The sequence below is a fragment of the Thrips palmi genome, unplaced genomic scaffold (assembly GCF_012932325.1).
Source record: "Thrips palmi isolate BJ-2018 unplaced genomic scaffold, TpBJ-2018v1 HiC_scaffold_17, whole genome shotgun sequence".
Taxonomy (NCBI): domain Eukaryota; kingdom Metazoa; phylum Arthropoda; class Insecta; order Thysanoptera; family Thripidae; genus Thrips; species Thrips palmi.
In genome coordinates, this window is record NW_023144626.1 from 13,269,437 (window position 1) to 13,297,040 (window position 27,604).

At 45.1% G+C, this 27,604-nt stretch overlaps 1 protein-coding gene across 1 annotated transcript; it reads right to left on the reverse strand.

Moving 5' to 3' along the window:
* Nucleotides 1-2,911: 2,911 nt before the first annotated feature.
* LOC117643349 (juvenile hormone esterase-like) lies at nt 2,912-20,398 on the reverse strand. The gene is made up of 8 exons (XM_034382193.1): nt 20,255-20,398; nt 19,097-19,243; nt 18,341-18,445; nt 13,571-13,727; nt 13,121-13,306; nt 4,944-5,143; nt 3,670-3,844; nt 2,912-2,930 (listed from the first exon to the last, which is right to left on the reverse strand). The coding sequence occupies exons 1-8, from the start codon at nt 20,396-20,398 to the stop codon at nt 2,926-2,928; spliced, it is 1,119 nt and encodes a 372-aa protein (XP_034238084.1). The 3' UTR covers nt 2,912-2,925.
* Nucleotides 20,399-27,604: the final 7,206 nt, after the last annotated feature.

Below are 27,604 nucleotides of genomic sequence, written 5' to 3' on the forward strand. Positions count from 1 at the left end.
AAACACACGGTAATCTTTGACTAAAATTGAGGAGCATTGTTTTCCTCTAACGAATTGCTTCTAGTTCCTCGTACCCAAAACACACGCGACTTATCTCCTAATCTTTTAAACAATTTTATTTGCTAAAGGGGACAAATCGACACAACCCCAACGGGGAAAAACACCCGAGAGATAAGTCAACTTAGCTCATAGAGTGCATGAGTGTACAAGGGACAAGTCGACATGTCCCTAAAAACCTTAAGCTTCAGAGAGTTAAGTCGACTTAACTCTTTCAGCGCGTGAATGCGCAGTGGATAAGTCGACGTAGCTCCAAGTGCTCTCAGGTCCGGAAAGATAAGTCGAAATAACTCGTAGGGTGCGTGAGTGGGCAGTGGGACAAGTCGACTTGTCTCGTTTTGACAGGCGCGACCAAACGAGATAAGTCAGAGTCTTGACATATCTACAAAACCATTAACGCTTTGTTAAAATGACTTTTTCTATGTTGATCAGCATTGCAAAGCGAACAAGATGGCGCACCCGAAGTATAGAATATTATACGGGAACATGTTTTTCGCCTCTCCTGAAAAATCGTGTTTTTCGACTTATCCCCTTTTTCCGCTTCTCAAGAAGAACAAAGCCGGAACTGGCCCCGGCAAGATAACCCTCTCAGACTTATATGAGTGGACTAGTTCCCGAGGTTTCTGTGGCGTATCTCCTTCATAAGCCTTTTCGTTTGTTTCAAACACTTTAAGACTCAGGAAATAAAAATATTTGTCGACATTTCTCGTTGGAACCGGGTTTGACACCTACTCCGTTTCTTCCTGGCTTCCGGTTTTGTTCTTCTTCTTGTTCTTCGATCGGCGACAACTAAAATGCTCTATTCGTATAGACAGCAATAATACTTAGTATTTTTAAGTAAGTATGACTAATTTCCTTTGTAACATTATGCACCAAACAAAATTCTCAGTACATTATTTAATATTTCCTAAATACTTCTTTAAGGAAGGAAAAGTACGTATTATGGTTGCACAAATTATTTGCATAAGTACTGATAAAATGATCAAAAAGTCAATAGCGTGCTGAGAGCGTGTAGCATTGATTCCTTAAGTTAAGGGCTCCTTGTTTCTGAGTTTTGGACGATTACGTCAGCTTCAGTTAAACTTTTTATTTCTCCTCACGTCATTGAAAAAAGCTATCTATTCTTCAGATTCAGTCAATCAAATCTTCAACACCTGACTCAAAATTAACACGTTGCTACTTTTGGAAATTTCAGACTTGTACAGGCTGTAAAATCTTGTTTTGCAAGGCTCGTTTTCATTTTTCTTCAAATTTGAGAGATATTGCCGCTTAGATGGTTCATACGAGAACACGAGAAAGACACACTGTGGCAAAAACCTACGGAAAATTCTGTAAGCAGCTTGTGGGAATTCTCCGTAGCCCCCTTATCAATATTCTCCGTAGGCTCTTACAGTATTTTCCGTAGGACCGCACAGTATTCTCCGTAGGACCTTAACTGATCTCCGTAGGACTAAACAGTCTTCCAGGTCCTACGGAGAAGACTGTGCGGACTTACAGAGAATACTGTACGGCCCTACGGAGAATATTGATAAGAGGGCTACGGAAAATCCTGGCAATAAAATTAACAGAATTTTCCGTACCTTTTTGCCACAGTGCAAGGAAGGTATTTGAGAAAGGGCACCTCCTCTTTTTTCCGTGTCGACAGTGATGTTGATTGACTGAACACGAAAGATGCATACTGTTTACCTCTCTCTCTGCTTCAAGAAGAATTCGGAAGAAACGACTAAAAGTTGACGTGAGCTACCACAATAGAAAACTAGGTAGGTTCGCCTCCCTTACGGTGCGTTTCATGAACTACGACTCCTAACCACTGCGAGAAAAGATCACGGTCAATCCTGCACTGATTACTCGAGACTTCACCATATACTTCTTACAGGGAATCCCGTACTTTTAATACCTATCAAAAACTGCTATAATTTTGTTCAGTCGGCTGACTCTCTTTTTCCAAGTTCCTAATGTACACATCTGCTGAAGTCGGACTCCACGACCCCCTTCCGACCACTCGTTGTAAAGGTCTTGACGAGACCTATCGAAAGGTGCAATAAAATTTTTCAGTCGGTCGACCCCTTTTTATCAAGATCCTGAGTTGGACAATTCTTTGAAACAGCCTTTCTTGGGCCAGATCTGGTCCTTCCTACGGCATGGACTGTACGGAAGAACGGTAACTACTGTTAAAAGACCAAGCGCGGATCGGGGGAGGGGGAGAGCAAAAGAACAATTGCCCCCCCCCTTGACCCCTAGATAGCCGCCTGAAAGGTAGGCAAAAAGCAACAATTTGCCCCTGTAAGTAGGCAAAAAGTGCTACTTTGCCCCCCCCCCCTTGGGCCGACTCTGGATCCGCCACTGTAAAAGACTAGGGAATATTTTGCAAAACAAGTACGGTAAAAACTGTAGACTGTACGGTGGATACTGGTCTTTGAAGTACGGTAAAGTTTGGCAAAAAAAGGTATCCAGGATTTACCGTCATTTTTTCTCAGAGTGACGGAGGCATTTTATACAAGGAAAGAAGCAAAGTGTTCAATCATATCGTTTACAGAGTCGTATCGTTCGGGTATCGCCCTGCCCGCGGGAGTCAGTGGGTTCCTTCTTACATACTTCCACGATTTGAGGCAGCGTCTGGCGGCTCACCGGCCGGCCCTGCAGGTACACGTCCCGGATTCGCTGCCCTGCCCGGCGTCGCCCCGCGTCGCCGAGGAGTTGGTTCAACTGGGCGGGCACTAGGCGCCGAGAGAATTGCTGCAGCGCGTCGTCCAGCGCCGACTCGGTGTTCACTGCGCACCTTCAAGGTGTGAAGCTTCATTCCAGGTGGCATGGACGAGGGGGTGACCACTTCACGACATCGTGTAGGCTACTCCGGGCTACTCGGTATTAAGCTGCACGGGGATATTGCACGAGTATTTTGACAAAAGCTTGACACACTGCAAACCTAACTGTCTACTAAGTACACACTTACAAATGCATGCTTGCAAGTACACACTTACAAACGCATGCTTGCAAGTACACACTTGCAAACGCATGCTTGCCGCCGTATAACTCCATGCGTCAAGCATGCGTTTGTGTGAAAGCATGCATTTGTAAGTGTGTACTTGGCCAAGCATGCGTTTGTAAGTGTGTACTTGCAAGCATGCTTTTGTAAGTGTGTACTTAGTAGACAGCTAGGTTTGCAGTGCAGATTTAAAGAGCGTTGTCAAAAGACGCAGTAAAATAAATTTAAAAAAAGTTCCGCCAAGGCAAGCTTAGCAAAGCGGTCTTGCCGTGGCCCGGCAGGCCAGGCCGGGCAGAGAGGGGGCAAGGAGGGAGGGGGTGGCTATGAGGAGTGGGGACTGGCGCGGCGGCGCGGCGTGGCGGCGCAGGACGACGACGAACGACGACGACGGAACCAACACGACCATGCAGTCCCCTCCGAGTGCGCTGAATGGATGGGATGGATGGGATGGATGGGATGAGTGGGATCGGATGCAGAGCTAGAAGCGGTAGCAAGACCGCTCAAAAAAGATTGTTTGAAGCATAATGGCGTTACTTTTTACGTCTATTGACGGCTGTACAAGGGCAGGGACCTGCTGCACTGAATTGAAAAATGAGACATTTTACAGGAAAACTGACGAAACGTACGGCCAAAGAAGAGGGTGCCCTCGTGCAAGTTGCTTCCGATGATCATGGGGACTTTCGTGTAGCGGCCGGCAACAAGGAGGTCGTTGGGATCCTCTGCGAGGAACGCTGGTTCCCCACTGTTGGCTGGCTCGACAATGGCACGACAGGGGAGGGTTGGCACCAACGGCTTTATCTCCTACAAAAGTCAGTGACTTACCCAATGAAATGTAAAGCTTGACTGATACTTCCGTACAAGAATCTACCCAGTTAACAATGCGGCAGGGCTATTATATCGGCCCCTCTAAAGAAAACCAATTAACTTGTCAGGGCGCAACATTACCACTCTGCACGGTAGAAAGTTAGGTAAATTTCTCAAAGAATTGCTTCGTATTCCGAAGCAAAATCCATCGTTATTCCAAGCATTTCTTCGTAATACAAAGCAAGCTTTGTACACTCATTCCAAGTACGTGACATCACGTTGAAACGCACGTGACAAAATGTCACGTTCGTTTGACCATTGTGCCACGTTCGTTTGAATGTGAACAAGCTAAATTTTTGCCATTTCACACCCAATCAAATGTGACACAATGCTACAAAGAAGTGACACGTATCGAAACGATGCGCCTTCGTGCGTTTATACACATCTTGAGCGGATAGCATCCTGCAAGGTCGAGGCCATTAAGATGTCCTTCCGCACAATGCACTCGCCTTCACTCCATGACGGGCCATGCCCAACTAATGGTGCGTTCAATGGACTCATCTTTGAGGCCCAGGTGAGCTTGACCCATTGAAGGAATCACTGTTGTCACCCTGATCTGAAGCGCATTTACGTGGTTAGGGCCTAAAGCCCATGCTGCAAGTGTGATGAAATAGTACGCCTAAGGTGTACCGTTTTCTTTGACGTACTGTTTCGGAAAACCCAAAATCGCAGTCTGGGAATCCATCTTAAATCGCACGGCCAGACCCCAACGTTTTTGCTCTTGCACCGACGGAATCAACCGGTTAACGTCGGGCGCTACACACTGCAAACCTAACTGTCTACTAAGTACACACTTATAAATGCATGCTTGCAAGTACACACTTACAAACGCATGCTTGGCCAAGTACACACTTACAAATGCATGCCTGCAAGTACACACTTGCAAACGCATGCTTGACGCCGTACAACTCCATGCGTCAAGCATGCGTTTGTAAGTGTGTACTTGCAAGCATGCATTTGTAAGTGTGTCCTTAGTAGACAGTTAGGTTTGCAGTGCAGGAAACTCAGAACACGCTGACCCTTCAGACATGCTTACATCCTCAGTGGCAATTTCCAAGAAGCCACCAGCTAGAACCAACGCCGGAATGGTCCTCAAAAAGTTGACCATATGAGAGGGACTTGCGGTGGAGGGGCCACCAAACAGCTTGGTAGTTCGTCGCATCATGTCCCACGGCTTCCCCTGGTACACTCCCGACTGGCTCGTACTACTGGACATTATCGCACCACTGAAGAGACCTGATGACGATCATAAGGACAGAATGTCGTCTCAATTTGACTGCAGTCCGTTGTTTGGTGTGTTTTGATGCACTATCCAAAGGTACCACGACCTTCACCGTTGAAACTTTTCTAAGATTTTTCGAAGAAATTTTGAAGGAATTGCACTCAAAAAACCTTGCAAAGTATTCTCCGGCATTGTATTGCAAACTCTCTTACAAACTACTTTCTTTGCTTTGCGAAGTATTTCTTTGCAACTTGCGAAGAAAATGCTCCGAAACGTTACAAACCAATGCTTCGCAACGCTACAAATTTTTTTCTTCGCAACTTACGAACCATTTCTTTGCAATGCGAAGAAAAAAGGTTCGCAAGGGAGTTTGTAATACAATGCCGGAGAATACTTTGTACTGCAAAGTTCTTTTCTTTGCAAGCTTTTCTGAGTGTACCAAGGAGTATCGGCCAAACGTTACTGGAACTAAAGATGTGCGAACATGTCCGCATTCGAACAAACAATGGACGGTTCGTTCGAACCTGAACTCACGGTGTTCGGCCCCGAACTGTTCGATATAATGAACAAATAATGTTCGTGCACGAACACAAGGACCCTTTAAGCATTAATTTAACAGGTTCGTGCGATCGGATCTGAACAAAAATCTTGTTCGTTCGGTTAGTTCGAGAAAACTTTAAAATTGTTAGTTTAGTTCATTCGAATAGACGGCTTTCGAAGTGTTCGTTGAAATTCGATCTTGGCTGTTCGCACATCTCTAACTTGAACAGGGGTCTTTGTTATTTGGGGAGTGTCAAATTTTAAAAAATTGGCATTGCATTTGTAGGAGCAACATTTGGGATAATGAAAGAAGGAGGTGTTAAGGTATAACAAGGTAGGTTTACGCCAGACCGCGTCTTGTCGTAACAGGCTTCGCGATGTCTCGCTGCCTGTTCCTCCAATCCACGCCTGGCGTACCTACCTTGGCCTGCGGCGCTAGCCTGCCTGCGGCAGGCAATGGCTTGTACGTGGTCGGTTATTTTTTAACTTGTTGAATGCTGGGGGGCTCCGCCCCCCAGACCCCCCTGCATTTTAAATAGAGTTGTTTTATCTACAGATAACACGATCTTGACCCTTGTCACTTTTTAACTTGTCGAGGCTGGGGGGCCCGCCCCCCAGACCCCCCTTTCTCCAAGACAGAAGTGGTCTATCTGCAGAAATCTTTATTTTTCGCCGTTTTTTAGGTGTTTTTCGCCTATAAAAACTGAACCAGTTGAGCTAGGATGGTGAAATTTCGCGTGTGCCGAGCCAAGGACATACCCAAGAAGTGTGCAAAATCTCACCGAGATCGGCCGAGCCGTTCAGGAGGAGTAGTGCGGACAGACACACAGACAGACAGACAGGAAAAACTTTTCAACCGCACCCGAGTAACAGGCTTCGCTATCGCTCAGCCAAAAACGCCATTTAATAAATTAATTTAAGCGTACATGTACAATTGCTACAAGCATCCATTTATTTATTGTTTGTTTGTAAGGCCAATTCTGTTTCTACGCTCGGCTGTGCGCTGAATGAACTCATTCATTACATCATCCAAGTCAATATGGGAACACAGGGCACTGTGCACAAATAAGAGCAGCAAATGGGTAAGTCTCTTCTGGCTCATAGTGCTTCTCAGGTAATTTTTTTATATACTTCCGAGCACTAAATGACCGCTCACATGTGCAAGTTGTAGCGGGTAGTCATCAGTAAAATTACAAGTAGCTCTACTTGCTCCAGCATTTTTCGGATGACATGGCAGTTTTCTCAGGAAATCGGCCTATTCTTAGACAGTTTTGACACTGCTTGGCACTGCCAGCAACGTGCGCCAGTGGCTCAGTCTGTTACAAGAAGGCAGCATTTGACGTTCGTTGCGCGCAAAGCCCTCGCTTCGTTCGGGCTAAAAATTCGGGTGCTAAGCGCCCCCTTGTCACCCCACTTCCAACGCCACTGTCATATTTGTCTCCGTTACCCCCTCAAAGAGAATCCTGGCCATAGTATTTTGACCCAAATTTCGGTAAGGAAACCTTCCTCACCCAAATTGGGCGAGGACCCAAATTTGGATGATTGGCTGAGCGATAGCGAAGCCTGTTACTCCAGTGGGGTTGAAAAATTTTTCCTGTCTGTCTGTCTGTGTGTGTGTGTGTCTGTCCGCACTACTCCTCCTGAACGGCTCGGCCGATCTCGGTGAGATTTGGCACACTTTTTGGGTATGTCCTTGGCTCGGCACACGCGAAATTTCACCAACCTAGCCCAACTGGTTCGGTTTTTATAGCCGAAAAACACTGAAAAAACGGCGAAAAATCGAGTTTTGTGTTGGCAGATTGCTTCTGTCTTGAAGAAAGGGGGGTCTGGGGGGCGGAGCCTCCCAGTCCGGACAAGTAAAAAAGTTACAAGGATCAAGATCGAGTTATTGGCTGAGCGATAGCGAAGCCCGTTACTCGGGTGGGTTTGAAAAGTTTTGTATGTCTGTCTGTGTGTTTGTCTGTCTGTCAGCACTGCTCCTCCTGAACGGCTCGGCCGATCTGGCTGAGATTTTGCACACTTTTTTGGTATGTCCTTGGCTCGGCACACGCGAGATTTCACTATCCTAGCTCAATTAGTTCAGTTTTTATAGCCGAAAAACACCTAAAAACGGCGAAAAATAGTGTTTTCTGCAGGCAAATGCCTTCTGCCTTGAAGAAAGGGGGGTCTGGGAGGCGGAGCCCCCCAGCCCCGTCAAGTTGAAAAGTAACGACGGTCAAGATCGTTTTATCTGTAGATGAAGCAACTCTATCTGGAATGAAGGGGGGTCTGGGGGGCGGAATTTAGAAGTTACCGACGATGGGCAAGCCATGGCCTGCCGAAGGCAGGCTAGCGCCGCAGGCCAAGGTAGGTGCAAACGCCAGGCGTGGATTGTCGAAACTGGCGCAGCATCGCGAAGCCTGTTACGACAAGACACGGTCTGGCGTACACCTACCTTGTAAAGAATTCCTCGCCCAAAATTTTGGTCATGATCATGACTCTTTCATTCTCAGTGTGAACTGGGAGAATTGAAATAGCTGGTTCTTAAGTGCCTTACATTAACATTTTGAAGTGGAAGGGAGACTGGGGCGATTTGTAACAGATTCCGGAATTCTCGATACAAGGTAGGTGTACGCCAGAACGTGTCTTGTCGTAACAGGCTTCGCGATGGTGCGCCAGTTTCTACAATCCACGCCTGGCGTATACACCTACCTTGGCCTGCAGCGCTAGCCTGCCTACGGCAGGTTATGCTTTCCTAGACAGACTGTAGAAATGGGCGTGATTCCCTCAGAAATAAACATTTGCTCATCAAAAGCTACGATAATTGAACTTAACTGTGGGTCGGGGATCCGAATGAGATCTCTTTTCGTCATCAGCAGCCTCCAAATCATAGGAAACGACTCGAAACTTGACAAAAAGCTGAAAGTACCTATAAAGTTGTCATTTTTCTGCCGTTTTTGAAGTGTTTTATTGACCAGTATGACCGAATGGATTGAGATAGAAAGCTTCATTTTGGTGTGTGGCGAGCTAAGAACATGCCTTATGACCCTGCTAAATCTCAGCTAGATCGGCCGAGCCGTTCAGGAGTAGTAATGCACACACACAAACAGACAGCCAGACAAAACTTTTCTACCGCACTGGAGTAACGGGCTTCGCTATCGCTCAGCCTATAAATTCATTCAACTAGATGTGTGCTTCAGAAGCGCAGAGCTCATTTTTTCACTTTTTACACAATGTTTAACACTGTGATAAATGGCATAGTAATTTTTAAATACCTAATGTCAACGATGTCAAAAATTAACAATGTCATTGGCTGCAAGAAAAGGAGGATCTCGTAACTTTTTGAAGTGATTGTTGATTAAAACTGCAGCAAGCACATGCTTTGGATAAAATATCATTTCCTTGTCAAGAGCTGACTCAATTTAGTTACCCAACTTGGGTCAGAAACCAACAAGTTTACAATTTTAGAATGTGGAAAGGAGTCAGCATAATAGTGCAAAATCTGAGTGTCTGTGTGAATAATTCATCTGTATGTATTAGCATATGAAGCACGGTGAAACCAATGCCTGGAAATTTCCAGATATTTTTTCCCGTTTCCAGACATTGTCTGGAAATGGCCGTTTATTTCCAGACATTTTCTGGAAATGTCTACTTTTTCCAGATAATATCTGGAAATGGTCAAATCCCAGATATATATCTGAAAAAAAACGGCATTTCCAGATACTATCTGGAAATAGAATTTTCCAGATAATATCTGGAAATTTCCCAGATAATGTCTGGAAACAAAGGCCTTGACGCCGAGGTCCACGGATTTGCGACCTGGGGGTCCCCGATGGTGTCCTCGAGGTCCCCAGGACACGGGGAGTCCAACGCCGAGGTCGCCGACGCTCTAGGACAAGCGGTTCCGGAGATACGAGGACGTACCACAAGGAGTCCGTCAAAGCAACTTTTTAGTTGGAGGCCAAAATCATCATCGGGCTCTGGCTGCGTTCCACTTGGGTGTCCGGGACTTTTGACTTCAGCATCGTGTTAAGGTAGTGCTAGACTACCAGGAACCCGTCAGCGGTCGTCGTCGGACCTCCGGTGCGCCCAGGATGCCGACGAACGTGGGTGCTGTGCCGCCACACGGTTCAACACCGTTGTCGCCACCACCAAGGTGGTCCCCGATGGTGTCCTCGAAGTCCCCAGGACACGGGGAGTCCAACGCCGAGGTCGCCGACGCTCTAGGACTAGCGGTTCCGGAGATACGAGGATGTACCACAAGGAGTCCGTCAAAGCAACTTTTTAGTTGGAGGCCAAAATCATCATCGGCCTCTGGCTGCGTTCCACTTGGTTGTCCGGGACTTTTGACTTCAGCATCGTGTTAAGGTGGTGCTAGACTACCACGAACCCGTCAGGGGTCGCCGTCGGACCACCGGCGCGCCGTGGCGTGCCGGGCGGCGTCGGTGCCAACGGCGTCAGCCCACGTCGTCCAAGCTCGCGGTTGCGACAAAGAACCCGGCGGCAGCGGCCGCGGCGGCGGCGACGATCGTTCAGGCACCCGGCACGCCACGCCACGGCGCTCCAGCGTGCCTCACGTTCGTCGGCATCCTGGGCGCACCGGTGGTCCGACGGCGACCCCTGACGGGTTCGTGGTAGTCTAGCACCACCTTAACACGATGCTGAAGTCAAAAGTCCCGGACACCCAAGTGGAACGCAGCCAGAGGCCGATGATGATTTTGGCCTCCAACGAAAAAGTTGCTTTGGCGGACTCTTTGTGGTACATCCTCGTATCTCCGGAACCGCTAGTCATAGAGCGTCGGCGACCTCGGCGTTAGACTCCCCGTGTCCTGGGGACCTCAAGGACACCATCGGGGACCACCTTGGTGGTGGCGACAACGGTGTTGAACCGTGTGGCGGCACAGCACCCACGTTCGTCGGCATCCTGGGCGCACCGGAGGTCCGACGACGACCGCTGACGGGTTCCTGGTAGTCTAGCACCACCTTAACACGATGCTGAAGTCAAAAGTCCCGGACACCCAAGTGGAACGCAGCCAGAGCCCGATGATGATTTTGGCCTCCAACTAAAAAGTTGCTTTGACGGACTCCTTGTGGTACGTCCTCGTATCTCCGGAACCGCTTGTCCTAGAGCGTCGGCGACCTCGGCGTTGGACTCCCCGTGTCCTGTGGACCTCGAGGACACCATCGGGGACCCCCAGGTCGCAAATCCGTGGACCTCGGCGTCAAGGCCTTTGTTTCCAGACAATATCTGGGAAATTTCCAGATATTATCTGGAAAATTCTGTTTCCAGATATTATCTGGAAAATTCTATTTCCAGATATTATCTGGAAAATTCTATTTCCAGATATTATCTGGAAAATTCTATTTCCAGATATTATCTGGAAATGCCGTTTTTTTCCAGATATATATCTGGGATTTGACCATTTCCAGATATTATCTGGAAAAAGTAGACATTTCCAGACAATGTCTGGAAAAAAACGGCCATTTCCACAATGGGAAAAAAATATCTGGAAATTTCCAGACATCGGTTTTACCGTGAGCAGAATGACAACTATCCTAGGTTGAAATATATTCATGTGTAAAATAGACTTGTAATAAAAATACCCCTATCATACCAAAATGAAGTCATGAAAATTTATTTGCCAGTGCCCGTAACAATGTAACTGTTCAACATAGATATCACAATAATGACAGAATTCTGTGTAGACTACAATTTAACTATCCGGACCACCGAGGGACGTCCCATGTTCAGCGTTAAAAATTTTGGTTTAAAACTTGAACGCAAGCGTGTTGGCTTGACCTCAATGTGCCACTGCCGACCATCCTTACCCCTTTACCTTCCCCTTCGGGCAATGAAATCTTGTTGCCCTTGGGGAGAGTCGAACCTCGGATCTTCGTGTTGTGAAGCAGCGCACTTAACCGCTGTGCCATGCTGCGCTCATGCATCATGACGTGCAGTGTCTCGACTTCATGATACGTCGCGCCCACCGTAAGGGAGGGTGGGGCACCATGACCACCCCCCTCGCTATCGGGAACTACTTTGCCGACGGCAACCGGTCGACCGGACTTTCGAGAGAATAGAATTCTAACTGTTTTCAGCCAGAGCCCTACCTTCTAGCTTCAAGGGTACGACCATAGCACCTCGCCAAAATTTCTGTTACAGCGTTTTGGCTAAATTGGGCATTTTTCAAATCTTAGATATTTTTTCTCACTCTCACATTTGAGGAGAAAAGTTCGATGTCTTGGGTTTTTCTCAAAATGTCGGCTCTCCGGCAAAATATCCAACATCACATTTAATTCTAAGTAGCTTTTTGCTTGCTCGGGGGGCCTTAGAGTCGTAAACTGCATTGTGGGGAGCCATGACCACTTTTTAGTGGGGCACCATGACCATACATATCTGAGTGTTTTTTCTCATATTTTGGTCTGTTAATGATTTATTTTCGTCGAAAATTTGCTGTTTGCTTCTGAAATTGTATAAAGGTTGAATAATTGCTGCAGAATAGACAGTTTTGTCACAAATCGTGAATCACCAGGATGATTAAGAATGGTTCTGAAACTGAGACTTGAAATGGTAGTTTTTCTTGCACTAAATGAGCTCCAAACCGCAAAAGTTGGCCGCGAAGGCGATCCGTGGCTACTTTGCACCAAGATGGCTCTGGCATTCTGAGAAACAGCATTTAATTCACTTGTTTGCAGTGTAGTAACCGCTATAATTTTCTTAAAATTAACCAAATTGAAATCTGCATAAGAATTTGGATTCGTCTTAGCAAGACAAACAAAATGTTAACACATGTCATAGCTTTGGATGTGAAATTTGAAAGTCTTAGAGCGTTAACTGTTTAAAACCGTCCATTTTAAGGCATCTTAGAAAGTTTGATACTTCGAAGGTTTTTACAGTGTTTTTTAGTTAAGTTGACTGGCCTGATGGTAAGGACAGCGATCCCAGTCCAAAAAAACCATGGGGCATCCCATGAGCCATGGCGGTGCATGGGATGCCATGGGCCGATTCTTTCCATGGGAACGATTCCCCGTGATTTTTGGAACAACTTCTCATGGTGTCTTGCGACTCATGGGGAAAGGTACCATAGAGTGTGAGTCATGGGAAGCACTTCCTTGCCTTGGCAGAGTCCCTTGTGAGTACAAAATGATGAGATCAGTGCCTGATTTGGATTTAATCATTTCACAGGTGAACTGTCACCCCCTAAACTTTTGACGCTACATCCGATTTTGCAATCATATTTTGTCCGGAGGGCACCGTTGACATGATATGACCTATTATTGAAAATTAGGCGGAGACTTCAACTTTTGAATTCAGAATCCAGCCAATCACCCAACTCAAGGGTTTGGCACGAAAAATATAAAAAAATAAATAAAAAATTTAAAACCAAAACTCGATTATTTTTTGTGACGGAGAATGACGAGTCTTCCCTTCAAGTGATGTCCCCACTTAAATAATCCCTGATACATCTTACCAGCGGACATAGGCGACAGAATGTGGTAGTGAACTGAGGCGCTGCCCGCGGACTCGCCATATATGGTGACTTTCGACGGGTCGCCGCCAAAACTGCGTATATTATTCTTCACCCATCGCAGAGCCTGCACCTGGTCCTTGAGGCCCGCGTTGCCCGGGGCGTCGGAGGTGTTGCTGCCGAGGAAGCCTGATACACCGACGCGGAAGTAAAGGGCACAGGAAACTCACGAACATTAATGACGTCCGTACACTGCGAGAAAAAAGTACGGAAAAAATACGGAACATGTCTGGTCAATAATTTGCCTGGACCGTCCGTACCTGTCGTACTACGGTTATGGGACAGTTACGGACGTTCCGTTCCGTGTTCCGTACCTTTTTTCCGTACTTCCGTGCTGTATTTGTCTGTACATTTTAGAAATTTTTTTACCATGTACCAAGACCCAATATTGACCTAAAATTCCCAGGCGGTAGTTTGGGACCACGACGACTACGCTGCGGTCCATCAGGTAGTCAGGACCATACATCAATCTGGAGCCACTTCCCCAAAGGTAGGCACCACCGTGGAAGAAGACGAGGACCGGCAGCAAGGACTTAGCAGGCAGATCAACCTAGTTTTTGTTCAGAGCAAGAATATATAAGACGTGACAGAATTGGATTTCACCTCTCCGATTTGGCTCAGTTTTGGTGGGTGTTTTAGTACCCTAGAGAGATGCTAAAAGCCGGAGTAGCAGGTCCGGCAAAAATTTATTGACCAATCTGCAGCCGTTTTTCTATATTTTTGAGTTTCTTTAGCTTGAATTTGGGTATTTTCTGCTGTTTCTACAGTTTTTGCACTGAGACGCTGAGATTAGGTGTTCCGGACGTAAAATGAGCCAAGGAATCCGAATATGGGTCCGGAATTGAGCTAGGACTCATACTTCAGGAGATAATGGCAAAAAAACTGCCAAAAGTTACCAAAAAAAGTCCCAAATCTTGGGGAAACAGTCAAAAATTCCCGTGAGAGCCTTTCCCAGTGGTCGAAACTTAAAAGAATGAGCCAAGGAATCCAATGAGCACAACCCTATATTTTTCCGACGAGCCGTTTAGAAATGGCAGACTTTCAAAATTGAGCCTTTTTTTCCCTTTCAATTTTTTAAGCTTTTTGACCCTGTAGGATTGTATTTTCTTCTAGCATCCCATCGGTTATGTCCCCTGCCATCCAGGGTCACGTAGTACGAACATCGCGATGCGGGAAGACCACTGTACTCGACTCAGAGAAGCATGTCATGGTTTCAGTGCTTTACCTCAGCACATCCATGAGAGGTACGAGCGAGGTCTCAAGATCAGTGATAAGGATGTTACTGAAGTTTTAGATCAGACATGGGAAGTTAAGGCAACTTCATCTGCAACTCATCTCAAATATGTTGTTGTTAACCATGGAGACTCATGTCAGGCTGATATATGTTTTGCCAAATGTACTGCAGGTTCTTGTCCAGGGCTCTGCTCGCATATCTATTCATGCAGCGCGCTTCGACTGAGAGCTGACTGTTTGATGATTCGAAATACCACCATACTTGTCCTACCAAATCCTATCTCAACCGCCTCCTGTTCCCACCTTCGGGTTTACAACAGTATGCACACAAGGAACCGATAAAACACCATATGTGCCCTCTCCTAGGATGTCGCCGGCCAAGTAGGGATGTGCGAATAGTTCGGGGACGGATCTCTTTGCTTCGACCCCGAATATTCGAAATTTTTGAATCGACAGTGGTTCGAATATTCGAAATTTTTGAATCGACAGTGGTTCGTTTTCGAATCGGTTGCACGGGAACGGTTGAATTTCGCGTGCATAGCGTTGTTTTTATGCCAAAGCACGATCAGGTACGTAATTTTTCTTCTCCCTAGACTCCGACGAAGTCCCGGTCCATAGGCCCCGACCCGGCTCCGACCCAACACAGACACCAAAGCTAACGCCATCAATTACAACCCCAGTGATAACAACAGCAACAAGTGAAGTGACGAGAAATTCTGGGAGGCACGAGAAAGGAGAGGGGAGCGGTGCTGCCCATCTCGCGCGCCCGCTTGACGGGTCTGCCTATTCTGGATCCTCACAGGCGCTGAGTGCTGCGCATTCGATTCCTACTTTTTGCATCGCGGTGCTCGTACCACGTGACCCTGGATGGCAGGGGACATTACCGATGGGATGCTAGAAGAAAATACAACCCTGCGGGGTCAAGAAGCTTAAAAAATTGAAAGGAAAAAAAATGCTCAACGTTGAAGGTCTGCCATTTCTAAACGGCTCGTCGGAAAAATTTGGGGTGGTGCTCATTGGATTCCTTGGCTCATTCTCTAAAGTTAAGACTACTAGGAAAGCCTCTCACGAGAATTTTTGGCCGTTTCCCCAAGATTTGGGTCTTTTTTGGCAACTTTTGGCAGTTTTTTGCCATTATCTCCTGAAGTATGAGTCCTATCTCAATTCCGGACCCAGATTCGGATTCTTTGGCTTAATTCACTTGTGGAAAACCTTATCTGAGCTTCCTTGTGCAAAAACTGTAGAAAAAGTATACTGTAAAAAATTTGGACACGAATTTTCGTGTTGTGGCTAGTGAAACGCCCCTTCTTAGTTATACCCTTAATGAATTTTGTGTGCCAGTGGCAATGAAACTTCATTCGCCATGGCACACTAAATTTTGCTGGCCACTGGCGATCAGAAGGCTTCTTTCCTACGCCAAATGGCAATTTTCGAGTCGTGGAGCTGAAAAGTATGCTCGGAACCAATATTGTGAAGTTTCAAGTTTGGCGAGGAGAATTCGTCTCGGGCCGATGAAAGCGGTCGGCATAGAACCCGAAACTTCAACTTGGATGTCTTGTGCCTTGACCTCTCGGCCACCGCACCACTGCTGGGTGGAGCGCTCAACAGCGCTTCATCATGAACTCGCGAGGATTAGTCTGGCCACCACCACGTGTTACGACCTTTTCACTAATGATAGATTTCAAAGATGTTCCGATGTCGGGACACAAATCAATGGGTTTTTGCACACTGTTAAAAATTTTGTCGTAACTTAGCGACACATTTATCGCTAACTTTTTTAGCGACAAGATTTGTTGTGGAACGAATAGCTTGTTAAACTGTAGTTGTATTGGAACTAAGGGATAATTTCACAACGACTAACTTGTAATAATGCACCAACAATAACTCATCAACGACAAGTATTGAAAGTCCAAAAGAAATTTTGTAATGTCTGCGACAACATTCATAGAGTACTTATGTCGCTAAATTTATTGTGCATGGTTTTTATTTAACAATAGTAATTTTTCTATGACTTAGAAGAACAAAATAGATGATCATTCATAATATGCTTTAATTGAGCAGATAATTGCAAAAGATGTTGTTTCCAAACAAATTGTATCGTAAAGAGTGATCACAAGAATTTTGTTCTTCAACGACAAAATGTCTCTTACTAGACTCAACGACATTTGTTTTGCTTTGGTTCATGATGAAATTCTATGTTTTGGAACGACTAAATTTTCACTCATCTGATTGTTCCTGTACAACCATTTTTTAACAGTGCATGGGCATTTTTTAATTTCCCGACGTTTTGATTTCTATTTATCGGCGACTTTCAATTCACTACAAGATCAAATGTGCGCTTACAAGGGAACGTTTTCAGGTGTCAGGAGCCGATTGCTCCCGTACTTCGGGATCTTAAAGACCACCTTAAAAAAGAATTTTCGGCACCCACAGTTCGTGCTGAAAGTCACTACAACGCCCTAAAATAAAAGTTGAAAATTGACCAATTTTCATAAACTCGACCAAAATATTTATCTTCAAAGAACGTCCATGAAAGCAGATGATTCTTAGTTCCCGACGAAAAAAATGAAGAGCAGAAATTACAATTTGCCATGGTAATTGTTTTAGTTTGAAAAGGTCTTATGAATTTTCCCAGTCTCCACAGCACCGTGCGGGACACCATTACCCCTGCCACACCGCAGAACCTCTGACCATCCGAGCCTATCCTTTCCTCGTTTCGTTGTTTTTGTTTTTGGGGGTGGAGCACAAATACCCCAGGACATCTCGCAAAAGCGCGCGCCCGCGTACAAGCTCAGTGGGGCTGGCTAGGAGGGTCATCGAGACGGTGCTCGGAAGCGGCCTTCTGGCATTGCGAGAGACTCTGAAGAGGCAACTCGCTCGCTTGCCCTCGCTAGACTTAACGACATTGGGGAACTCACTAAGCGCAGACGAGCAAGTACGACAGTCGCACAAGAAGCTGGCTAGAGGCCCACTAGAAGTTTGGAGGCTCAACTGGAGCCAGGCACGCCTGACCTTTACACCCGAGGAGTCGCCACAGTCCCCAAAGGCTTGCCAGAGCAAGCGCCGACCCAGGCAAGGTGCACCAGGGATGAGTGAGCCACCCTCAGAAACAGAAACAAAGGATAGAAGAGGGTAGGAAAACAGGGATTCCGCAAGATCGTACAGTTTGCGAAGTTGATTTCCTTACTGTTCAGGTTTGACCAAACAGTGGTGGGGTGGATTTCGGTATAACCCGCGGTGGCAATGCCAACGGCCTAGTGGCCTAGCAACAATAGGAGTGACAACTCGAAGTGACACACGCACTTTCGCCGCGTGACCCGACTGACTGGCCACTGGCCGCCGTCCGACGGCTTGGCCAAAACGGGCCGGCCCTGACCTTGAACTTTCATTTTAGGGCGTTGTAGTGACTCTTAGCACGAACTGTGGGTGCCGAAAATTCTTTCTTGAAATGGTCTTTAAGATCCCAAAGTATAGGAGCAATCGGCTCCTGACACCTGAAAACGTTCCCTTGTTAGTACACAGCTATGGGAGCGTACTTGCAAGCACACAGCTACAGGTGTATGCTTGGCAAGTACACATCTATAGGTGTATGCTTGGCCAAGCACACTTTAATCCCACCCATTTAAAGGCATACTCCTACAGCTGTGTGCTTGGCCAAGCATACATCTATAGATGTGTGCTTGGCCAAGCATACATCTATAGTTGTGTGCTTGTCCAAGCATACACCTATAGATGTGTACTTGGCAAGCATACACCTAAAGATGTGTGCTTGCAAGTACGCTCCCACAGCTGTGTACTAAGCACACATTTGATCTTGTAGTGTTTTGACGGGTGGCACGATGGCACTGTGCCGAAAGATACAATCCTTCAAGATATAATCCGGCGACGGTCAGACAAGATCTTCTGAAGGTGGCATCCTTGAAGTCGTACCTGAGGCGTATACACATTAAGGGAGAGACAATCCTCGTCCATCTTAATGTTTGCCAGTTTTCCATCCCAAAGCAACCCGGGTATCGCTTCTGCAGTATCGGGAGACTTTGCGGGTGCAAGGTCCATGTGGCAAAAGAAATAAGCTATACTTAGACAGAGCAAGTACAAAAAAAATACTTGAAAAAGGAAATTCCAATGCTAATCGCATTGCAAGGTGGTCCCGTTTTCATAACTGGGTTAAGAGCAAAATCCAAAAATTTCTAAGTGCGCATGCGCTAAATTCAAACTAACTAATAGAAAAGAGTTCAGGTCAAACCTGATTCAGTTAACACCATGACCACATTACTCCAAGCAAGAGAGACCGGTTCTTCGCAAGCTCACAAATACATCGGTTCGCAAGGTTTTAACAGTGAAGGCGGCGGACGCATGCTACTCCCACCGACTCCCACTCAGCCCATTCCGGTCCCCACGGCCGCGCGACGTTCTTTTGTTTCCCCCGTTTTGTCACCGACTTCCGGTCTGGATTTTCTCCGAAGTACCCTCTTTAACCAACTAAAACCAGATATTGTAAAAAACCACATTTTAAGAGCTACCTCTACTTTCCATTCAAGTCAATCTTTCAGAATTCGTGTCTTGCATGAGAGCCAATACGGAGACGACTGTTCAGGTCACTTTGTCAGCATTCACCCGTGAGCCGCTTTCCTACCTTGGCACACGTGAAATTTTGTACTAGGCATTTCACACTTATCATCGTACCAGTTCCCTCACGAAATCAGTGAAAAGCCGGCCATATTCATTCATGAGCGGCAAACGAACCATCCTCGACCACAAAGCTTGCGGACACCAGGGCCCCTCTTTTGTCGCGTCGCGGACACCAGTCCAAGAATTAGGAGGATGTGGTCCCTAGAATGAAAAATACGACTATAGGAAATTGTAGTTAATTTCATTTACTATCTGCACTATCAGAAAATTCCGAAAAACAAAAATGGAAAAATCATAGAGTTTGTCCGAAACTTGTGCATGGAGCTCGCCATAAATGCAAATTCTGGGCTTTCTCCGAAAAGTTTTGGAATTTTGAACAAAAATGCATGCTTCACTATAACGAAAACACGAAAAAAGGTTTGCGACCAGTAAAAAAATGAGGGAAAGGTAAACCCCTACTTGTTTACCTCAGTTTTCATAATATTAAGGGAAAGCTACAGGATGGCGCTCCAATGAGCTCGAAGGAGATTGTCCCTTATTTGACCATTTGAGACTTAAGAATGCGTCAGCGAAGCCCTCTTTGAAATATCTGAAAAAGACATGCATTTTACCTCCCATCAGGACCCAAGTAATGCTTTGAAGAACATCTGTTAAAGCCCTGGGAAAATCTCTCCGAACAAAGATGGAAAATGCATGGAGTCTCCATGGACGTGATTATAGGGTTTTTCTCCTTAAAATTTTGGAGCTGATTTTTAACAGTGCATGGGACCATAGGCGTAACTAAGCCTGGAAACGAGAACCTGATAGGAGTCCATGGTGGCTAAGGCCTGGTTGACTTCACGTGGAATGTCCCCCCTGCCCACTCTGTCAGATTCTTCACGAATTCAGACTTGAGTTCTTTCATCTAATCCATTTATTGCTTAGCAAAACAAAAATATTTGATGATTTTTTCGTGTATAAAATGACGCGCTGGAGGGAATGAGACCACGCGCAGATTTTTATCTAAAACTATTTAGGAGATGTCGCGGTTTAAAGTTTGCAAACTTTGCACGTCTGAAAATGCTGGTTTCGAGCACCGTAGGAGGTGTAGGTATGTGTGTATGATTTTTTTTTTGGGGGGGGGGGAGAGGAGGATTTAAGCCACTTCACATTTTCATCCAATAATTTTTGTCATAGATCTCCGCAGGAGCAATTCCAGCGAGTCATGCTTACTTTGAATCGACGTTCGCCGATGGGAGGCTTTGCGTACGGAACACCAAGAAAGGACAAAAATGTGATTCCAGATTTTGATACGTCTCGTAGACCGCGAAGTGAGCCCTCGCGAACTTGGACAGTTGGCCCTGTTAAGTTGACCATCATGACAAGAATCAGCTGGCATGCCCATTGATTTAATGGCTACAAAAATAGTATGATTAATATTTGTAATAGAAATGATCCAGGAAGCGAAAGAAGGAGAAAACTCCGTTTTGGCCTTCAAGGAAAACAAAAACTGTAAGCAAGCAGGTAAACGAATGAATTTTAAATATGATTACAAAATCAACAAGCTAGGGCCCGCCCTTCCGTCGAACAGAGTTGCCAGCTCTGCTTCGCCAGCAACTGGGTTCGACAGGGGGCAGGCCCAGCTTGGCTTGCCGGCGGCCTTTCCTCGGGCCCTCGGCCCTCGCTTCCGACACCCCAAAAAAAAAAAATTAGGTGGTAACACAAACTCATCGATGTACCATCCTGATTAAGGCCCACCCTTCTATTCACAATATGTACCAATGAGGACAAAACTTTTCAGTCGGTGGACCTCCTTTCTCGAAGATACTGATCGTGACAACTGCCGAAGGCGGGCTGGTAGAGCCCCGTGTAAACGGGGAAACGCGGAATCGGTTATCGGAACTGGCGCAGCATCGCGAAGCCTGTTACGACAAGACACGGTCTGGCGTACACCTACCTTGTTTATAGAATGACCCCTTTCAAGAAAGGCATTTCCGGGTGATTCCGTGCGTAGGGGGTCATTTCAGGTCACCGGGGCCTTGCGCCTGAACTGAGGGTGATTTGATAGCTTGGGCAATTCAAATTTGTTTTACTAAAAGAAGACCATGTCCTCCGATAAGTCGATCTAACTTTTGTTTATCTGGGTTTCGTAAGCTGCTAAAGTGTCGTTTTGTAAGTTCCGTCATGGTCACCAACACCTATAAGACAACATTGCCATGCTGTAGTATTTGACTCAGCCACATCAAAAGAAAACTGGCTATTTCACTCTCTCCCCTGACTTATTCTTCACAAAATTACGGAGGGTGACCTTTGTATCATCACTTGTTGAACCCGAAACAGCCTTTGGGAAAATGTCCACCGTTTGACCATGTGACCTATGCTGTTTTTACAAATGACGGTCTACTGGGGTTCCTTTTCATTTTAGAAACTCGCGACCACTTGGGATCGAAAGAACTTAAGGGGGGACCCTGGTGAAAAAATCGCCAAAATTCCAATAAATTGTATTTTTAAAGTTCATAGATAACAATGTGCATAGAAGGTTTCAGATTCAACAGGTTGAACACCTTTAAGCTAAGTGGTTTGTTTCTTTATCATTTGGAAGGAAATAACATTGAGATCAGTTGTCGTTGGCTTCAACGCTCAACTTCACAGCTTTGCTCAGTCGACAAAAAATTTTGTCGTAGAAAGACTTCCTGCGTTCCTGGTTGACACCTACATGAGTCGTCTTGCATGGACTCTATTCATTGATGACTTGTCGACAAATTTTAGTGACGGAATCTTGATATCAGCCCTACTTTTTTTAAAACACACCTAAAAGTTTGAAAAAAGGGAAAAAAAATCACTTTTTTTTATGTTAAAATTTGAAAACTCATATCTCAGGACAGAAGTTGAATTTGAAAATTCCGTCACTAAAATCTCTTCTATACATTTTTAGGATAACCCAAAAAAATTTTCAAGACTTTCCGTCCCAATGAAAGACGCAGGAAGATTTTCCCTCAACGCTCCAAAAAACACTAAAAAGCCACTTTTCTTAGAGACCGTTCAACATTTTGGATTGAATTTTGTTTTGGGAACTCACTATAATGAATCTAATAATTAAGCAAAGTTTCAACTTCCTGGGATTATTTTGAAGCCTACTTGAAAGTTTCACCAGGGTCCCCCCTTAAACACTTCCAGAAGCCCGTGCCCACGGGACCTGGGGCGGTCAAACGACGGTTCCAGGCCGTGAGAAGAGTTCAAAACGGTAAGGGTGTAAAAATGGATGTAAATTCCGTTTCGGGCCGTAGCTCCTCCATCTGAGGGAGAAAGTTCCCACAACCTTCGCTGAAAAATGCTATTTTGGATGCTGAAAATGACACCGTCAACAGTTTTTACCTATCATGTAACCCAGCGGTTCAGGAGACTAAATACTTCGCTTTGTAAATTCCGTAATCTGTAAATTCCGTCATTATTTCTGTAAATTCCGCCGTATTTCATAGGGAGTGAAAATAAAAGTCAACTTGTAGCGCTGCCACGCTCAGAGGGGTACTGTGGGGTACTATGTATGCCATCTACACCAAATTTAGCCCCTAATGTTGAACTTTAAAAAAGAACATTTGGTACATCCAAAATGACCCCCTACGCACGGAATCACCCTTCCATGGGAAATAATCAGGACCCTGTTCAGAAGAGTCTTGAAGACATCTGAGCATCTCCCAAATACCCCTCCAAAAATGGTCAAGCCGCGAGGCTTTGCGGTCATATTCCTTAACAGCATTCTTTATTGCGCTTGGCAAGGAGATCCAAATTCTTTCAAAATTGGGTCACATTCTGCTGGAGAACACCAGTTTGTTGTCCGCAAGAATGTCAACAGGGAGTCCAGACGGGCTTTGGACCCACTTTCAGATTGGCAAAAGTCAGGGTCACGAATACTCTTACACAACTTATAATGTAGAGGACTCTTGTCTAGAATTTTCTCTATCATATTCTAAAATAGCGGAACTCAGTCTTTCATGAAGTTTTTCAATTCTTGGGCAGTAATCTCTGTTTTTTGAAAGGCATCTCTTACAGAGTGACTTAATTTGAAGTTTATTACAGGATTAAGATTTGCCTCAGTCGTATTGTCTACTGCACTAACATCACTTTTACCTTTCAAATAGTCAGCTTTAACGAAATGCTTCATTAAATTCCTGACTAGAGCAGTGAGATCTGTGTGCAGAAATGGAGCCATAGGGTTGGTAGTTTGGTATGCAGTGAGAAATGGTACAACAACTGTTGTACTTTGAAAGTACAATAAATTCCTGAAAAAAAATTTGCCAGTAATATGTGTACTTTGGTTGTGGTGTTTTCTTGCAGTGCAACCAGTCCTGCAACTCCAGTTGCCGGCGCAGCGAAGCGGCGCTGGCTCGGTTCGACGGAAGGGCGGGCCCTAGCTTGCTCCGAGTGGATTTTCTCCTTCACGTCTAGGGATTGAGTCTGCAATGATGTAAACCGTTGAAAGGGGTTGAAAGCAAACTAAATGAAGAAAAGCCCAATTCCGCTTCCTGGATCAACTGTCTTCGAATAAACGTAGCATGAATGGATCATTCGTCTAAAAAATTTGATGGGTGGCGGTGGGGACCGGTGGTGACTGCCCCTCATTGAAGTCTACAACGAACAGACCTGGCTTCGCTCCTGGTTGTTGGAGGCCGTCTAGTAGTCCGGGTGCCGTAGTTACCTGCTGAGCTACAGCTAACCAACAAGCGACGTAGGCAGCCTGCCACGCAGCTGCAAGGGTACTCAATGATATTAAGGGACTGAAGGCACTGACAATGGCCGAAAACTGACTTATGCGATTGCTTCCATACGCGTGGTTCTGCGTTTGGTAAAACTCTTCATGTGTTAATACCCTAGGAAAAGCCCAAAACAGCGTCGATCGGACGTCAGGGAGCGGAGCAGCTGCCAGTCAAAGTTTCGTCAAAACTCGAACTGGTGGACGTCCCTTACATTAGTCCGCTAAAATGGAGATATCACAACCCCGTTTTCGTCAAAATGTAATGGAAGTGGCTATCGCATGAACTGCAACCATGAACATCAAACTATCGACAGTGCAAAATTACATCCAAATACGATTTTTGACGAATTTGCAGAAACGATCAAAATATGTTATTTTCGTAAAAATTTGTACTGTCGATAGTTTGATGTTCATGGTTGTAGTTCATGCGACAGATGCTTCAATTACCTTCATTTAGGTTCAAAGGGGGCTCCGATATCTTCATTTTTGCGGACTAAGGGACTTCCACCAGTTCGATTTTTAACGAAAATTTGTTTGGCATCGGCTCAGTTTTCTGACGTCCTATCGACGCCGTTCTGGGCTCAAAATGCTTCTTCTCGTAAGGTCTTAACACAAAAAACGTTTTCACAATGTGGAACGACACGTATGGAAGCAATCGCACAAGTCAGTTTTCGGCCATTTCCAGTGTCTCGACCTCTCTAGGGGAAGTACATCTTACTCTGCAAACTGAAGTGTGTACTCAGCATGCGTCTACAGATGCATACTCAGCTGCACTGTTAAGAGGTGTCGTTATTTTTGGCTGAGCGATAGCGAAGCCTGTTTGGCTGAGCGATAGCAAAGCCTGTTACTCCAGTGGGGTTGAAAAGTTTTGTCTGTCTGTCTGTCTGTCGGTCTGTCTGTCGGTCTGTCTGTCCGCACTACTCCTCCTGAACGGCTCGGTCGATCTCGGTGAGATTTTGCACACTTCTTGGGTATGTCCTTGGCTCGGCACACGCCAAATTTCACCATCCTAGCTCAACTGGTTCAGTTTTTATAGGCGAAAAACACCTAAAAAACGGCGAAAAGTAGACATTTCTGCAGATAGACCACTTCTGTCTTGGATAAAGGGGGGTCTGGGGGGCGGAGCCCCCCAGCCTCGACAAGTTAAAAAGTGACAAGGGTCAAGATCGTGTTATCTGTAGATAAAACAACTCTATTTAGAATGTAGGGGGGTCTGGGGGGCGGAGCCCCCCAGCATTCAACAAGTTAAAAAATAACCGACAACGGACAAGCCATTGCCTGCCGCAGGCAGGCTAGCGCCGCAGGCCAAGGTAGGTACCGAGACATCGCGAAGCCTGTTACGACAAGACGCGGTCTGGCGTAAACCTACCTTGTACAACAGTAATCCCAACAATTAGTGTTGTAATTTTACAAATAATAATTCGTAAAATAACTACAAGATTCATGAAATGAACAATTGTCATATTTTCGACAAACTTTACTCATAAATTTTGGAATAAATTCGTAATTTTACGATGAAATCTTAATGTTACTGACGAAAGATCGTAGTTTTACTGACAAGGTAGGTTTACGCCAGACCGCGTCTTGTCGTAACAGGCTTCGCGATGTCTCGCTGCCTGTTCCTCCAATCCGCGCCTTGCGTACCTACCTTGGCCTGCGGCGCTAGCCTGCCTTCGGCAGGCCATGGCTTGCCCATCGTCGGTTACTTCTAAATTGTTGCATGCTGGGGAGCTCCGCCCCGCAGCCCGCAGACCCCCCTTCATTCCAGATAGAGTTGCTTCATCCACAGATAACACGATCTCTACCCTTATTGTTACTTTTCAACTAGCCGGGGCTGGAGGGCTCTGCCCCCCTGACCCCCCTTTCTTCAAGGCAGAAGGCATTTGCCGGCAGAAAACTCGATTTTTCGCCGTTTTTTAGGTGTTTTTCGGCTATTAAAACTGAACCAGTTGAGCTTGGATAGAGAAATTTCGCGTGTGCCGAGCCAAGGACATACCCAAAAAGTGTGCAAAATCTCAGCCAGATCGGCCGAGCCGTTCAGGAGGAGTAGTGCTGACAGACAGACAGACACACAGACAGACAGACAGACAAAACTTTTCAACCCCACCTGAGTAACGGGCTTCTCTATCGCTCAGCCAATAAAATCAATATTTTACGACTATTCTCGATAAATCACGCGGAAACTTGTTTTCTTACAAATCAAGCTTACTTTTATGAATAGTTACCTGTTAAATCTGTACCACGAACTGCACTGTTTTTTTACGAAGTAAATTGTAATTTGACAAATTGTTTATCATACTACAAACTGCTTCTTAAGGCCTGGGACAGGTGAAAAAATTAAGAATTTTGGTGAATATGAGATCTGGGTGGAAAATGGTCCTTTGAACCTTCCTCTTTCAGGATCTGTCGGGACTTCGACTATCCGGGACCTGGAAGTGCTTAAAATACATCTTTTCGCACACTCCTGCATTTCCGACATTTTAGTAAAATTGTCCGTTTTGCCATCAGGGGGGGGGTTTCTGGTGAAAATCTTGCCATTTTCAAAATGAACCCCACTGTCATAATTTGTTGGGAATATGAAATCATACTTTAAAGAGACTAAGATTTGATTTTTGAAGGCATATGCTAGGTCTTGAACCCAGTCTAATTGTCTTTTTTGGACTGTTTTGGCTTTATTTAGCTGTATCTTGAAAAATCCTCTTGCGCATACTATTTTGACGTAAAAGGCTTACCTTTACATTTTGCACTTCTTCGATTCATTTTAAAAAGATTCCAGCATGCCTAGTTCAAAATTTCCATTATATTAGTAATCACATGCTTTTTTCATCTAAGAAGTCACTAAAACTTGTCTATTTTGTACATTGTTGATCAATTTAAGTGAAATGCATGCTTTAGAAGCTTGCCAATGATATTGTAATGGACATTTTCAGTTGTGCATGCTGCGATCTTTTAAAAATGAATTGAAGAAGTGAAAAATATCCAGGTCAACCTTTTACGACAAAATAGTATGCGCAAGGAGATTTTTTTGGCTGGAAATCCATTAAAATCTGTCACCAAACTTTAAACGCCCTTTTCTCCGAAGACATTTTTTTAACATTTGAATGGTCCTGTGCGCATACAGTTTGAAGTGTCGTCAATGACATTTTTTCCACTGACTCAGTAGGTTATTGCGAGGAAACGCAAGTGACAGTTATTGTATATTCCACCCAGAAGTATGGTTTTGGATATCGGTTTTTACAAAAAAAAAAAGGGAAAATCTTTGGTTTTTGAAAAATGTCAAAATTGAAAAGTTGGTATTTTGCTATCAGTGCCGGAAACTAAAATCTGTCACTTTTGTTTGTTCTTTGGACTAAGACGAACAAAAAAATATGTCGGTCAGGTCAATAACTCAAAATGGGAAACGCACAGGAATTTTTTAACAAACACTTACAAAATTATAAAAAAGCCTGTATCTCAGGAACCGCTTGATATTATGGGATGGGATTTTGGGTGAAATAGTTTTTCATCGGGAGTAAGATTTTGACAGAAAATAAGAAGTTTTGGACCAGCAGTTTCTGAGATCATTTTTTCACCTGTCCCTGGCCTTAAATTTACAGGTGGAATCGTTAATTTACAAGTATGATTGTAAAAGCAAGTCTGAAAAATGCGTTTTTGTCCGTTGTTTCCTTACTATTTAAGAGGAAAAAATGCCTGAAACCACCAAAATTTGAGGATTAAGTTTGTAAGTTTAAGAATATTTTTGTTAATTGACGAAAAAAGATGGATGATCAGATCGTTTTTGAAATTTACGAGCAGTTCGTGGTACAGATGTAACAGACAATTAATCGTAA

Excerpts from the sequence above, each read along its gene's own strand:
- LOC117643349 (XM_034382193.1), bottom strand. The coding sequence starts at position 20,398 with ATGGTCAACTTAACAGGGCCAACTGTCCAAGTTCGCGAGGGCTCACTT. Across the intron at positions 18,446-19,096 it reads CTGATTTCGTGAGGGAACTG|TCTCCCGATACTGCAGAAGC; the intron begins GTACGATGATAA and ends GCACCCGCAAAG. Across the intron at positions 3,845-4,943 it reads TGGAAATTGCCACTGAGGAT|GAGATAAAGCCGTTGGTGCC; the intron begins GTAAGCATGTCT and ends TGACTTTTGTAG.